Genomic DNA, 13,810 nt, shown 5'->3' with positions numbered 1-13,810 from the left:
ATATATATTAATAAAAGAAAAAAGCAATAAAAGTCAACTTTTAACAACCGTTAATTACAGTGTTTTTACGGGTTACAGCTTAGTTTAAAACTGAAAAATATGACCAAGTGCATCAAAGTGGCTAAAACTTAAAAAAAAAAAAAAGAAAGAAAAAAAATCCTTTTTTTATTCCAATTAAACTTCACATGATATAAACAAAGCCTTTTCCCTGAGGTCATCTGCGCTCCCTCCTGACATCACCTCTCACCCCCCTCAAGGAGCCCGCCCCACTGTTTGATAAGCACTGCTGTAAGGGAAAATGTCATTCATGGTCACTGAATACATTTTTGTGCTCCTGTTGACACCAAGCTCAACCCCCCTCCTCCCAAAAAAAACAATAAAAATCATCATTGTTTTAGACTCCTTTTAACAAGTTACAGACAATTCCTTCAAATACTCATTACATTCACCCATCCATCCATTATCTTTAGCCCTTTATCATCACAAGGGTCGCAGGCTTGCTGGTCACTATCCCAGCTGGCTTCGGCAGTAGGCGGGGAGAACCTGAACTGGTTGCCAACCAATTGCAGTCGTTACAGTCAACACATAGGTGACCCCCTCTAAAAAAATGTTTGTCCAAACAAAACAACAATAAGTAAACAGTGGCTTTGTTACAGCTGCTCTTAATTTAGTCAAAACCCACAATCAAGGCGAACAAAGAAACAGGTTAATACAGTGTTCCAACATCGGTAATCGAAAACTCCTATACATATAGGGTTACAGTATACAGGACATTACAAATACATAATGGCATCCCCTTGAACAAAGCTCTCAAAAGAAAAAGGGAAAAACTCAAAAACCCCAAATGGGGAAATGAAAAAAAAAAAACCTTGAGAAAGGACCACAGGTGGGAGGAGACTTCCAGGCTCTACAGGTTGCACTAGATGCCTAGTGTCAAAAAAACACATTGTGCCTCATTAAGCTGTAAGTGTCCAGTGCAAAGATGCCATAACGCCAGGAGATGCCATCAGGTTTCCATACGGCATGCATGATTGTTTACCTTGCGCATGGCAGCACACAGCACATCACTGCCCTTGTGTATGGGGACTTGAACAGAACCTAAGAATCTCACCAGGAACTGCTCTATCGAACCTTCTTTTTGTCCTGTGAAAGAGATGAAGAAAGAAAATCAAAGTTTATCATTCAACTTATGAAGTAAAGAAAAGTAAAGAAAATTGGCAAGTTTGCAATCAAGACAAGAGGGGGTTAAAACCTTCTGGTCTAAACTTTAGTAAGCTAACTAGACCGACAGTGACATAACAGGATTTGGCCGTGCGCTGATCGACCATCGCGGGTTAGGAGATCGGCCGTCTGTGGTCCACTTGGTTGGAATGTGGGATGGTTCCTGCCCAATGGCTTTGCCTGCTCGTCAATACATCATTGCGCTATATAGCACAATATGTTTTCTGTAATCTATATTGTTTACCTGTACTTGTCTGAAATGTGTATCTATTTGTCTGTATTTGGTACATGCAGCATCCACCTCAACCTGTGGGCCTGGAAGGGGGCTCCTCCCAGCTGTGGTCTCTTCTGAGGGTTTCTGATTTTCCCCTAATTGGGGTTTTTTGAGTTTTTCCTTCCCCTTCTGGGAGCTTTGACAGGGGATGCTGTTGTGTACCTTATACTGAAAAGATGTCTTTGTACGACTTCTTTTCTCGAAAGAAGTCTCCACATGACCTCTTTTCATCTGTGAAGCCCTTTGAGACATCGGTGATTTAGGGCTATACAAATAAAATTTGATGAATTGATTGATTTGCCTTGGGTCTGTAAAGGTGTCTCATCTGCTAGTCCAGCATTAAACCTTTTTGAGCCTTTTACTGCATACTTATTCTTGCACTTGCTTGCTTTGAGGCGATAGGACAAACCATTGGCCACAATACCACTGAATGCACCAAGTTCATACTCCCATGTAAACTAATATAGACAGTGACATTCATATTGAATTTTTCACCTTTGTTAGTGTTTTTGGTTAGCCTGACAGCATAGAAAGCAGGGAAGATTCCAGTAGATCCAGTCCTCATGTTGTAACCCTGACACCACAGATCCTCAGACTGATTAAGAATTAAAACTGGGTCATCTGTCTCCAGGTATAGCTCATCAGAATGACGGGGCACAAACCTAATCGCGAATAAAGAGCAACACATTTCAGTCCAATGTCTTAATTGACACAAGTAAACAATTAGAAGGATACCTGTACCTGTACACGGCCCTGTGGCTTTGCTGGTGCTCCACTCCATCCAAAACACAAGAAAACACACCAAAAGAGCCAGCACCTGAAATATATGGATACATTTCATGGTCGCTTGTTTTCAGTATTTCACTTTTTATGACAACCTTCATGTGAGAAAAGTGTATTATTTTGTTGAGAGACCTAGGACTTTAGAGCATTGTCAAGTCAAACATTTCTTAACAATAATATGTTCTATGCATCCCTAACAGTCTCAACACTGCATTTCGGTCAGTACTGTGTTTGTGGAATATGAATTAAGCAGAAAAATCCACCCATTTTTATCCAGTTCATGGGGGAATCACTTTGACACTTGCTGAAGAACAACTGAGAACAACATCAGAGTTGTCAGGTAACACCAATCACTGTTCAACTTGAAAACATCACACAACCAAGCCCAGAAAACAGTCTCGCTCAGTTGTTCCCCTTAAAAACAGGTGGATTGTGCTGTCATGTTCGTCGACAGCAGGGCTTGAGGGCCATTTGGCATACAGGGAAGATGTCCGGTGTCACGCGGGCCACAGGGGGTGTTGCAAGCATCCGTACTGCCAAGACATGCAAGCATGTGTACACATGCACTTATGTGGGCTGGCCAGAAATTGTTTTTCATGTACAGCAAGTACACTGTACGTGTCAAAATGGACGCCCCGTGTGTGGATTTAAAAAAAAAAAAAGAAGCGACTTTAGAAAATGGTTGGATGGATTTTGGGTGTTAAGGCAAGAGAGAAAAACACGTTAATTAGGGTCAATCATCTTCAAAGAAGCGGCCCGTTTACTCACCTCTGCAAGCAGCCAATCAAAATGTGCTATTAAAACCTTGACTTTTTAAGTCTAAGATAAAATGTTAAACCAGTTACCGGCCCAGGCCAATTCATATTTCACGCAAGAATGAGAATGCCCAGACTTAGACTGGTGGGGCTCATAAAGCATATTATTAGAAAGACCTGACTGTCTTCCAATTTAGTGATGGTCGAAGTACTTTTGTCAATGTATCTCATACAGTGAAAAATTAATGTGCGATGATATTTCATTCGCGAATGAAAATTACAGCAGCGCAAGAGGGAACAAACCAGCAGAAGTGTAGTTATTGTCAGAAGAAAACAGGTTGAGGAACTTCTTGCTTCTGGGAGCACTTGCCCTCCCGCCATTAGATTCCTCTTGGTCTGATGTTTTGACTGACATTATTTTGGGATGCTTGCTGACCCTCGCCACGACCTCCCTTCTCCTCTTCACTTCTTCCTCCCGCCGCCTTCTCAAGTCTTCTTCTTTGATCTTTCTCTTCTCTTCCTCCTTTCTCTTCAAGTCTTCTTCTTTCCTCCGACCTTGGAGCAGAAAAAACAAAAAATAATCATTCATCCATCCATCCATGAGCTACCACTTTATCGGGAACTTTGCCCGGAACACCTCCTGAGGGAGGCATCCGTGAGCCATCCTCAGCAGATGCCAGAGACACCCCAACTGGCTCCTCATGAGGTGGAGGAGCACTGGCTCAACACCGAATCCCTCCCGGATGACCGAGCTTCTCACCCTATCTCTAAAGGAGAGCCCAGACATCTTGCGGAGGAAACAAATATTGTCCGCTTGTATCCGGAATCTCATTCTTCCGAACCCACAGCTCGTGACCATAGGTGAGGGCAGGAACATAGATCGACTGGTTAACAGAAAACTTCGCCTTTCGGCTCAGCTCTCTATTCACCACGACAGACCGGTACAGCTCCACATCCATCACAAATTTGCTGAAATAATCAGATTTGCTGAATGAATACCTGTGGTCTGTATTTCAAAATACTAAAAATAGGACTCTAAATCAGAGAAAACAATGAAAATAACATTCAGACCACAAATCCTAAAATTAAATATGAAGGATGAATATACATTTTTCAATAAGAACTTTTCCTTGTAAGTTTGAATGAAAAATGTCTCACCTTGCTTCCTTGCTTCTTCCTCTTTCCTTTTCCTCTCCTCCTTATACTCAGGGTCTTCTTCTTCATTGGCTGACTGATAGACCGTCTCCGCATCACTGTCATCATTGTGTCCACTCTTACTGTGCAAGCAGTCCTTGACCCCGACCAGTTCCAGTAGTGCATGTTCATCTACCTCTGTTGTATGTTTAATGGAGTCCTTATTTAACACCGCAGATGCTTCACTCTTTGGTATAGTGTGTGTGCCTGTAAAACCTCCCTGAGACACACATTTGGTGCTCTCATCCTCAGTCACAGTATCACCCTTACCATGCAGTGACTTCACTTTTGACTGCGTCTTCCCTGATTTTGCTTCACTTTCAGGGCAGAATTCTGTACTTTGTTGGGTTTTCTGGGAGAAAGCTAGTCCCTCAGCTTCTTCTTCATGGATGTCAGGGTTTGCTCGATGGGATGAAGGAGGATGCTGGGGTTCTGGTGGAGGTCCTTCAGTGTCTGAGCTCAGGGACATTCTGTTGGATGGCCCCTCACTGCTCGACTGAGACCGAACATTGGACTTTGGACTTTTCCTGTCGTGGTTCTGGCCTTGGAAAACAAGCAAATAATCAAAGATCAGCTCAAAAACATGTGCATTTTGATAGATTTTTTTTTATCGAAGATTATTTTTAATTCTTCTTAAGAAGTGCTTCCTTGTTATGTTGCAGGGGACTTCCCTGTTCATTCAAATAGTACCCGTGACCTGACTCAAAGAGGGGCTTTGTTGTATGATTTCTATGATTATCAGAGATTGTTCACAACAAACATCACGCTCAACCACAAGTGTGAGTCTGGGACTCACTACCTGGACCAGTTTTTGCACCAAGCTGTATTTGGGACTCACTACCCAGACCAGGTCTTACTTTCAGATACATTAATATGACTTTTTATAGGAAGACTATTTTTTTTCTCTATGAATAAAAATAATGACAATTAACGTTAATTCATATTGATGGTTAAAAAAGCAATATTAAAAGGTAAATTGCTGTGAAAGCAGTGCCATGTAGTTGCTGAGGAAATATATTTTTCACCTTTGTCATAATGGTCACGTATTTGTCAATTTTATGCGTTTATTACCTTTGTAAATTATTATGTCACATACTTTTGATGTCGGTATTTCTGATCTTGGTTCTGAGTGACATGTTGTCAGAATATCATGCTCTCAAAGTTGCTGTGTCAAACTGTCTTCCTAGTTTGTTTCTGAATCAATTTTACAAGTCTAATTCCTGAGTCTAGTGTTTGCTTTTTTTTCTACATAAGGACTCTCTACTTTTCCCCTTTTGTGTTCTGTCTGCTTCTCGGTCCACATTCTGCTCCTCACACTTTTAAATTAAAAGCAAACTTTTATAATACACAGACAATATACAGTAAATTTCAATGTTGGCAAATGAGTCATGTTGTGATTATTATTCAAATATGATTTATTACCTTGGACCCGGGTCTTGTCCTCTTTTCTTGGTGCTACCGGTGTGCGTGGGACCACCATGGCTGTCAGGTAAGCCTGGTTAGAAAGCGAGTTGTTGAGCTTCCCCCTTCCATCCAGGTTATCCTTTTTGGCACATACTTTTCCCCTCCCATCTGAGCCTGAGCTTTTAAGTCCATTTGTTTGTTTTGCTCTTTGATTTATGGTTTTGTCTTTCTCCTTCCCTTTGGACTCATCACATAGTCTTGCACCTCTTCGTTCTTCCCTCACTGATGTTACGCCATCCTTCCCTCTGATGTCCCCCAAGCTCCTCTCTCTCGTCACACCTGTTCCCCTCGCTCCCCCTCTTCCTCTTCCCGATCCCACTGCTCCCCCTCTCTGTTGGCTTCTAGGCATGCTAAGGGACTGAACGTGCCTTGCTCCAAGGGGCTGTTTTTCTCGAGGTCGAGCCCGAGTGTCGCCAACTGTTGCTTGAGCGCTGGCTTTGCTGTTGACCCCATTGCCTGTTGGAGGTTTAGGCGCTGGGCGGCGGGCGCAGGGTCGGACTTTATCCTCTGGTTTTGATTGGCTATCGGGTTCCGTTTGATCCCCTTAACACACACAAAAAAAACATCAGATCATTTATTAGGTAACCTGATGTGGAAATTGCGAAAAGTCTGGTAAAGACAACATTAAGCAAAAAAAAACAGTCTTGGGTTCCATAAATTATTTAGATTTGTATGTAATTTGTTTGGCTGACTTTTGACTTGACTTGCAATGTCATACCAATACTGCACTGTTTGCAGGCTAGAATATGTATCATGCACCTTATTATTATATAGCCAAAAGCAAAACTGAAAAGGTGTGATGAGGTAAGACTGCTTGCCATGCTAAGACAACAGATAGCGTGTTAAAAAGGGCGCTTGGGGTGATCAATCCATTTAACTTGACACAAGTCTGGACATGTTAAAGCGGAGAATATCCAGCTCTGAACAGCAAAATAGCTGAGCGTCAAGCAATGTTCAGATTACATTTCAAGAACAGTCTTGTGTGCTGTCGAAAAGGTTTTACCCATTAGACAGCTGAACATGCAGAGATAATTGAGGTAGCACATCAAAGGGGGCTCTGGCAATCAGCGAGAGACTTAACTGTTCACACAAGTCTGGCTGGAACTGCGTTAAAATGGAGAATATCCATCTTTGAACTGCAAAATAGCAGGGTAATGTCTGGATTGCAATTCAGGAAGAGAGAGTGGTCTTCTGTGCTGATGAAAAACTTTACCAGTTAGACAGCTGATCAGGAGCGACACGCACACACTTAATCAAGGCAGCGATGTTTGTTGCCGACATACATAAATCAGCCTTCAAAGTTAAGCATTTTAGTCAATTTTCATGGATTGTTTCCATTGTAAGTGTGTGTTGGTGGCAACAAAAGAACTCAATATCAGTCTTTGGCATCTGATGGAAGCAACAGCCTCCAGCTCTGCCATGTCCAATCTCTGCAATGCAACTCATCATATTCTTCATCTGGTAACTCAGTCTTGCAATTTTCATTGCCATTTCAGAATCGGAGGACTTTTCTGGCTCAAATAAATAGCCACGTTGGACCATTTCCTCATGACGTTTGTCCGATCACCCCATTTTAGCAATGACAACAACGATCTGGCATATAAGCGTGGCAAGGAATGACCCTGTCAACGACTTTACGTCACAGCCGTTCCCAAAATGTACAATTAAAACTAACAATGGTGATTTTGGGAGACACAAAAATTGAAACACCATCTATTCCATCAAGACCTCAATTTGGGATCTCCAGAGGGACACTTTAAGCTAACAAATTTTTCTTGCTCACAACAACTGATAATTTACAAATATCATTACATTTTACTCATTTACCATTTTTTCACATATAGTGAAATACCTGTAATATGCGGGGATGAAGATCGAGAATCCTTCCAGCTCTCCTTCTTCCCTAAAGAATTGTTGTTAATTGTGTCCTGGGGGAAGGTAATGGAAAAAAGAGTAGTTATGTCAAAGTAAAAACTGAATGAAGCACAGTATGACTGAATGATCGGCGCCATGCCACTAGCAATTCTCAAATAAAGTAGGAGTCCTTGAGAATAAAAAGCAACTGCACATCCACTACAGTAGGTGGTAGTGCTGCCATCATTGTTAGAGTGAGCACAGGGAGAAAAAAATAGTCATGTTATTAAGCAGATTTTTTGTTTTTGTTTGCTTTCTTGCAAGGGATACAACATTAGGTAAAGATATACAAATCACAATTCAATAGACAAATTATACTATTTATAGAGGGTAAAACGTAAAAGGTTAAAGATAATAATAATTTGCTCAATGCATTGATTTCTACAATGATTACAAGAGGCATGCTGTTGTCTTATTTATGAATGAAATACAATGACATCCACCACATAAATCCACAAAGCTCAGAGTCTCAGATTCCCAATCAAGTCTAATAAAATCTGATTAAACCCCCTGCACCACAACATAGACCTGCTTTTAGCTGGTCTAACTTCTAGTCTATTTTCTGTCAGTGTATTGTCCAGTGCTTAGCAAGGCGCAACGCAAGGCCAAATTTAAATACACTGTAGACCTTTTTATCACCACGGACTGCTTTCAACGCTTGAAATTTTTACTAGGACAGTGAGGGTCTTCAAATGGCGAATATAAAGTGCACATGAAATATGAGCTCCCCATTAACGACAGACTAATAGGAGCCCTCGGTTTTCTTGATTAAGTCAATCACATAACTGAACTACAAATGTGATTCTTTTAAATACAAACCGATAATTAGATGCAAATGTGTTCTTTTCAATGAAAAACTCAATGCACCGACTAACTGCCCTCAATTGATGCAACATCATCTTTCCTCACTACAAAATGTAATATAAACAGCAGCCAGAGGTGACACCAAAAATCAAAGAGGATAAACTAGATCAGTTCCAAAACATTATTTCGGGTGCAGCCCATGCAGCAAAGTACCTGGCAAATAGCCAAGAATAAAAATAGTACAGCATATTTTTGTAGTAACTGGAATACTGCTACATGAAATACATTATTCAATCTGCCTGCTAATTTACTGCTACAGTATGTTGCCTGGACTGGTTGCTAGTTAGCATGAGGGCATATACAGCACATGTCTGTCTTGCTATCAATTCCATCTGAGGACATTTTTTCCTATGATTGACTGGTGACCAGTCCAATAGGTAGTCCACTTTTGGAATAGGTTCCATGTCCTGCTGTAACCTTGAACAGGGTAAGTGATGTTTTTTTGTTTTTTTTTAATGTGCATATACACATGCCACATTCTTTAAAGTAGATTCTAAAGGCATGACTGTAAAGGTATGTGATTTGAGGGAAATGATGCCTTGCTAAAGAACATTGCTGAAGAAGTAGACGTGCACCTCTCTGGTACTGATTCCCATTTTTTATTCATCTGCAACACTTGAGGTCTCAAGCCAAGGTCTTACAAAATTTTTAGCTGTTGATATCCAGTTTTTCTTTTTTTTGTATTTTATTTCCAAAATCATTTTAGTCGTAACATTTTTAGTGCTTGCTGTTACACTTTTTCTCAAATGCTTTGGTATATTTCTCAGCGCCAACTTTACATCATTGCAATAGGCGATCTCATAATTTTGCTTGCGCCAATCTCCTGCAGGGACACCTTTATTATGCTTGCCCTATGTAGACCACCTGTTGTTTTTTGCACTGAATTTCAAGGGAGTGATGGAGGGCTGATCTTATTGGCCAGGAATCAAGTTGGCCCTGTCCAGTCCCACAATGGCGCAAACTGATGCCAATGAAAAGAAAACGGCACTCGCAAAATTGTCACTGAAACTCCACTTTGCTCTAGATTTCTGCTAGGCATGAAAATAGGGACCTATATTTTAAATTACAATCCCTGGAGTTATTGAGTTTGACACCCCACTCTTATTAGGATTGGTGATTTCTTATAAATTGTCCTCAGAGTTCTATCATATTTCACACCTATTGTATTTACAACTGCCCTACATAATTACACTTGGGATCACGTTTAAAGACATTATCAACCATATCCTCCTGAGACTTTGTCTATTCATTTGTGTCCACTGTGGTGGATATTTGTTTTTGGTCTGTATCTTTTGACTCATTCGGGCTTTTAATTTTGTTGTATACCGGATATAATAAAAGTATTCTATTCTATTCTATTCTATTCTATTCTATTCTATTCTATTCTATTCTATTGAATGATGTGCTCAGTTGAAGACATCCTGGCCTTTCCCATGATGCACATAAGTAATTGGGTGGAACGCAAATAATTTCTGTCATGATGAGAAAAAATGGACAGAACAGTGGACGAAAATGAATAGGCTGGATCACAAGAGGTAATCAATATTTTATACCAGGGGTCAATAACGTGGTGCCATAGGTATCCCCTGCCCATCACATGAGTAGCCCGTAGGCCTGTTCTACAAATAGCTTACAAGTGACAGAATATTGTGATTTTCTAGGTATGTTACAAACAATTACTTTTACATTATTACATATTACACTGGATTTACAGATTTAGAACAACTGTTCCTTAATTATTGTGCGAAATCATGAACATGATAGGTGTTTTCACATAAACTGGTAGCCCTTCATATTACTCAGTACCAAAGAAGTAGCTCTCCCTGTTTTATACTTTATATATATTGTTTAGTGTATAGCATTCGACTGACAATATAAAATGACTAAAAGCATGTCACTGAAATTTTAGCTCTGCTTTTTGATACACTGCATCATTTGTCATAACTGTTTGCTCACACAATTTTAAGAGTAAAGTATGTATGGCGTTATATTTGTGCCACAATTACGCACGCGCGGAAAAAAAAATTGAGCGGAGAAAATCAAACTGAGCGAGCGAAAACAGATTTTGAGAGCAAGAAAAAAACTATTGAGCGCGTAATGATAAGAGTTTGAGCGCGCGCCGATGGAGTTTGAACACAGAAAAAGAAATTGCTCGCTCAAAATTCCTTTTTGCTCGCTCGCAATAGCATTCTCCCGCTCAACATCTCGCTCTCGCTCGCGATACTCCTCCCTCCCTCGCTCAACATCGCGTTTGCTCAACATCGAGCTCTCGCTCGCTCGAGTCGTCCTCTGCGCTCGCTCAGTTCTGTTCACGCGTTACGTTTGTGCCACAAAACCAGCCAATCAGAGCTTGTAAAAGCACATTGATTGACAGCTTTGTATCCAATGAGATTGCTTGTTGTGTTCACCCGGAACGAGCAAACGAGAGTGCGTCACATCGACGTAGGCGGGAGGGGTGGGCTTATATTATTAAAGTACAAAAACTAACAAGGTATTTCTGTCAAATGATACAATACAGTAATAATAATAATATTAAAAGTAATTCTCCAGCCCAAGTCCGTGTTGACGCACACTCGTTTGCCCTTTTCGGGTGAACACAGGGCAAACGAGAGTGCGTCAACGGATAGCGTACAAGCAATCTCATTGGATACTAAGCTGTGTCAATCAAAGTGCTTTTACAAGCTCTGATTGGCTGGTTTTGTGGCACAAACGTAACGCGTGAACAGAACTGAGCGAGCGCAGAGGACGACTCGAGCGAGCGAGAGCTCGATGTTGAGCAAACGCGATGTTGAGCGAGGGAGAGAGGAGTATCGCGAGCGAGAGCGAGATGTTGAGCGAGAGAGGGCTATCCCGAGCGAGCAAAGAGGAATTTTGAGCGAGCAATTTCTTTTTCTGTGTTCAAACTCCATCGGCGCGCGCTCAAACTCTTATCATTACGCGCTCAATAGTTTTTTTCTTGCTCTCAAAATCTGTTTTCGCTCGCTCAGTTTGATTTTCTCCGCTCAATTTTTTTTTCCGCGCGTGCGTAATTGTGGCACAAATATAACGCCATAAGTATGAAAATAAAGGAGATTTTTTTTCATGAACAATGAATTGCTCTAGAACAATTTTGATCATCATACTGACTTCAGGACTGTATTACATTTGGTTTGTGTTACAGTAAGTGGTATTGCATATGATCTGGCTAATGCAAATCCTGGGGTCAGTCCAGCTGGCTCAGTGGTTAGAGGAACAAAGTTTATAGCAGCCAGTCAAACGGCTTTTGCCATGAGAGAAGTCGGAGGTTGATTTTACAGCAAGCTCTGAAGTAACTACCGTATATCAAAGAAACTCTTAATTGTGTTTTGCGATATGAAAACGTGCCCAGAATTTATTTGTTTGTACATGTAAACATTTGTTTTTCTTTACAATATGCATTGTACATTAAAATTGACAAACATTTCTACTATAAAATAAATCAATAAATAATGATCAAATCGTTTTAATACAGTATTAGCACATCCTGGTATGGTGTAGTAGAATTCTAAATGAATGAAACTACAATCACAATATATCAGTGACTGTGAAAAATTGTATTTGTTAAAACATGTAGATTCCTGTCATCCCATTTAATGTACGGAATGTTAATTAGATATTCAATTTTTCTTAAAGCAAAGGTTCTTTGCTTTCTTTTGCTTTCCTTTTCTTTCTTTGACAAAAAAGAAAAATCAATAATTTTTCATTGCACATCAGTGCAAAAATATTGATTTGGAATGATAAAAAAAACTACTGAAGACATCTAATCCAAGATGCTTGAAATAGCAGAGGTCATAAATCTTCCACTGCACTCTCCTATGCTCCAATCTTCAATTTATATTTTTCACTTGGACCTCTCTTTGAAAGTTTACTGTTCAACAGCTGTACAACACTCATGTTTTACTACTGTAATTGATTTTTCGAGGGTTATAGATGATATCTGTCCTGACATAATAGTTAATTGGCAATGCTGTATGTCCTTGTGGTCCATTGATCTCAGTTTCTTCAATTTACTCATGTCTGTATTTCTTGGTCAAGAAACACTCAATGGAACCGTTGTCTTATATTTTAATAGACAGGTTTCACAAATACACACAGACAAACACACGCAAACACACGTATGTGTGTGTGTGTGTGTACATGTGCGTGTGTGTGCTTGCTGTCCATGTAACCATTCCATAATAGAAGCCTGAAAGGTCATGTCAAGCTTGACATGTAATTACAACACTTTAGCCATCAACTTATGCAAGACTTAACTCATTCACTTGATTCTCAAAAGATATAAAACACATCAGTGGGATTTTAAGTATTACTAAAAAATATCCTCAAAGAGTCAATCAAAAGTGTCAGGCTTAAGGCCTTTGGTCAAAAGGCAAAGATTTTACAGTTTGGACTACAGTCACCAGTTAATATTCAATGCATAATTGTATGCAAACCTTAGTTTGTCTATTCCTACTCTTGTATGAAGTGGCAGAAGACGTTTTATTGAGAAAGTTGAATGCTAATGCTAAAGGGATGTTGCTGTGGGATGACTCCAGTCTGATACGAACTGACACCGTAAACAGGATGCAGCTCATTTAAAGGGATACTACTCCTGCCAGTTGTGGCCTACTAACACTTCTCATTGCTGGATCCTGGCAAATGCTGAGCTTCTTTATATAGTCTTAATGAAACTATGAGTCATCTGGGTTTGCTCGTATGCACTTCCTGTCTACAATGTATATCTCCCCGAAAATTACATCAGCATATTCAGTGTTACACCCATCATCTCTTTTGTGCTGAATTGCTACGGAGACAATATGTTGCATTTACATCTGTGAAAATCTGACAGCAATACTAATAAACACAAAGGAGATAGAATTTCTAGTATATAGGCGCTGGTAGTAAATGTGTTTTGTTTTGAAGGAACTATGCAGGTACCTGACTGCAAAGACAGACACACAAACAAGCATCCATCGCTGTATCATGATGTCGACAGAATCCCCGAACACAAAAACACTTACAGTGGGTTACTGATGCTTGCTTTTAAATAGAGGATCCACCCATATTCTCTCACACAGACGAACAGAAACATACATACAGTATTCCCACACCTCATTTCAATGACACACAAATCACAAGGGTGGACCCTTCCCTAATCCCTACCTGGGTGCCGGCTTGTGGTCGTTGTGGCATTAGAGCTAGCGTGGTGGGCCTCTTTGGTCGATATTTGTCCATGACAGCACGGATTGAGCCCCCATGGAGTGGTGACAGCCTCCACCCTCCTCCTCCTCCTCTTCTCCCTCTTGTTAAACCGGAGTGCGTTCTCCGTCTACTCCACCTCCCT

The 13,810-nt window shown here is 40.5% G+C and overlaps 1 protein-coding gene across 1 annotated transcript in view; it reads right to left on the bottom strand.

Moving 5' to 3' along the window:
* The window catches only part of LOC148421896 (C-Jun-amino-terminal kinase-interacting protein 1-like), a 22,593-nt gene extending 8,783 nt beyond the window's left edge, over nt 1–13,810 (bottom strand). The window contains exons 1-8 of the mRNA XM_088416826.1: nt 13,630–13,810; nt 7,544–7,619; nt 5,650–6,234; nt 4,192–4,770; nt 3,337–3,588; nt 2,237–2,312; nt 1,991–2,157; nt 1,040–1,143 (exon numbers count right to left, since the gene is read on the bottom strand). Coding sequence (XP_088272952.1) covers nt 1,040–1,143; nt 1,991–2,157; nt 2,237–2,312; nt 3,337–3,588; nt 4,192–4,770; nt 5,650–6,234; nt 7,544–7,619; nt 13,630–13,701 — 1,911 coding nt within the window. The 5' untranslated portion in view covers nt 13,702–13,810. The remainder of the gene's footprint in view (nt 1–1,039; nt 1,144–1,990; nt 2,158–2,236; nt 2,313–3,336; nt 3,589–4,191; nt 4,771–5,649; nt 6,235–7,543; nt 7,620–13,629) is intronic.

This window comes from Hippichthys cyanospilos, chromosome 6 (assembly GCF_059441005.1).
Source record: "Hippichthys cyanospilos isolate Australia breed blue-spotted pipefish chromosome 6, RoL_Hcya_1.0, whole genome shotgun sequence".
NCBI lineage: Eukaryota > Metazoa > Chordata > Actinopteri > Syngnathiformes > Syngnathidae > Hippichthys > Hippichthys cyanospilos.
This window is presented reverse-complemented; position numbering and strand designations above follow the sequence as displayed.